General features: G+C 40.3%; 1 protein-coding gene across 1 annotated transcript; it reads left to right on the top strand.

Annotated features, from left to right (window-relative positions):
• Positions 1-6: 6 nt before the first annotated feature.
• Positions 7-1,826, top strand: eif6 (eukaryotic translation initiation factor 6). The gene is made up of 2 exons (XM_010778852.1): positions 7-25; positions 1,552-1,826. Exons 1-2 carry the CDS (start codon positions 16-18, stop codon positions 1,809-1,811), a joined length of 270 nt encoding a protein of 89 aa, XP_010777154.1. The 5' UTR covers positions 7-15; the 3' UTR covers positions 1,812-1,826.
• Positions 1,827-2,510: the final 684 nt, after the last annotated feature.

Here is a 2,510-nt window from a genome sequence, read left to right on the forward strand (position 1 = left end):
CGCATCATCGGGAGGATGTGTGTGGGTGAGTAACGAACACACACACACACTCACTCACTCACTCACTCACTCACTCACTCACTCACTCACTCACTCACTCACTCAAACACAGGCACACACTCTCACTCTCTCTCTCAAACACACACACACACACTCTCTCTCTCTCTCTCTCAAACACAGGCACACACACACACACTCTCACTCTCTCTCAAACACAGGCACACACATACTCTCTCTCTCAAACACAGGCACACACACACTCTCTCTCTCTCTCTCTCTCAAACACAGGCACACACACACTCTCTCTCAAACACAGACACACACACACACTCTCACACACACAGGCACACACATACTCTCTCTCTCAAACACAGGCACACACTCTCTCTCTCTCTCTCTCTCTCTCAAACACAGGCACACACTCTCTCTCTCTCTCTCTCTCAAACACAGGCACACACACACTCTCTCTCAAACACAGGCACACACACACACACACACACTCTCTCTCTCACTCACTCACTCACTCACACTCTCTCTCTCTCTCAAACACAGGCACACACACTCTCACACACTCACACCCCTTTTATCTGAACACACTGATTACAAAGGGAAACCGATCTCTACAGAACATTTAAGGTCCTGTGAATTTAACATTTATATTTATGAGGTTGATTAAATGAACATTTTGATGTGTTTTTATAAACTATTGACCATTTTTGACATGATGCTTTTTACCAAGAATGTGAGCAGAAGGCCTTCACATGTTGAAGACATTAAACAAAAAGCATTAGCCAAAGTTATTTTAAGATGCAGTAGGACTCTGAAGCGCTGCAAATCAGAAGAGCAGTGGCGTTGTAAAGAGTAGATGTGTCCATGGAGGTCTGAGGTCACAGGCTCCTCCCCCAACAGGTAACACAGTGACGAGTAAACAAACTGAAATAATACAAACAAAAGGCAGAGTTGGAGAGGAGCCAAAAACATGGCAGCCATCATCACCCGCAGCGTTTCTGACAATTCTGACTGTTTCTAAACATTCTGACTTATTCACAAAATTCTCAAAAATCTGAATTTTTCTCAAAAATCTAAACATTCTGACTTTTTCTAAAAATTCTGACTTTTTCTAAAAAAATCTGACTTTTTTCTCAAAAATCTGACTTTTTCTCAAACATTTAAAAATTCGGACTTTTTCTCAAACATTTAAAAATTCGGANCTTATTCACCAAATTCTCAAAATCTGAATTTCTCAAAAATCTAAAAATGTTGACTTTTTTTACAAAATCTAAGCATTCTGACTTTTTGCTCAAAATTCTGACTTTTTCTCAAACATTTAAAAATTCGGACTTTTTCTCAAACATTTAAAAATTCGGACTTTTTCTCAAACATTTAAAAATTCGGACTTTTTCTCAAACATTTAAAAATTCTGACTTTTTCTCAAACATTTAAAAAGTCATCACATACAGAGCATCAACTAGTTCCTGAACAGTGTCCTTCACATGCTGATATCCAAGAGAGGGAACTGTGCTGATGGTTTTGTGTCCGTGGTGCGTTCAGGGAACCGTCACGGCCTGATTGTGCCCAGCAGCGCGACGGACCAGGAGCTGCAGCACATCAGGAACAGTCTGCCGGACGCCGTGCGCGTGCAGCGGGTCGAGGAGAGGCTGTCGGCGCTGGGGAACGTCATCGCCTGCAACGACTACGTGGCTCTGGTCCATCCTGACCTCGACCGGGTGAGACTCAACATTACACCGCCGTGTTCTTCATCAGTTACATATGAACACATCTCATCGGTTTGCTGCCGAGCGAAGTCTTGATGCAGCTAAATGTTCCAGAGACACGTTTCACATACACGGGGACATGTACGCCTACTTTCAATTTCATATTATTGCTTTCAACTAACCTTTTCTCAGTGTGAGATTGGGTTCCTGAAAGCTGCACGGTATCGCAAAACGAGGGAGGGAGAAAATGCGTAGCCTGACCGAAATACCATACTTTGTTTTGTCATATATTTGGCAGCAGTGTTTTTTCAAGACATGGTAATTGTACATCTTAAGTTTGTCCGTCCAAAATGCCTAAAATAAAAAAGTACGAACATTAGGGAGTGATCCGGACTTCACAGTAAAATAAAATGTGGCCTCTGAGGTTTTACGAAATCAGTCCACTTTCTCCATCGTGACACAAATAGTTCCAGTTTGTGATTAAGAATACCATGCTCAATAGGGCTGCTCAATTAATCGTATTTTAATCGCAATTACGATTATGGCTTTCAACGATTACGCAAACAACGTAATTTTTTATTATTACTATAAAACATTTTTTGTCAATTTTAATTTTTTAAAATTTAATTCTGCATAAAGTTCAGGGTAATCAACCGTTAAAAACATACTGTTAAAATATTTGTTCTCCAATAAATTGATGTGTTCAAAGTAAATGGATAATCGTTTTTTAATAATCTTGATATCAATTATTGACCCAAATAATCAAGATCATGATTTTTGCCATAATCGAGCAGC

Source organism: Notothenia coriiceps, unplaced genomic scaffold (genome assembly GCF_000735185.1).
Source record: "Notothenia coriiceps isolate Sejong01 unplaced genomic scaffold, NC01 NC01_scaffold00019524, whole genome shotgun sequence".
Lineage (NCBI taxonomy): Eukaryota > Metazoa > Chordata > Actinopteri > Perciformes > Nototheniidae > Notothenia > Notothenia coriiceps.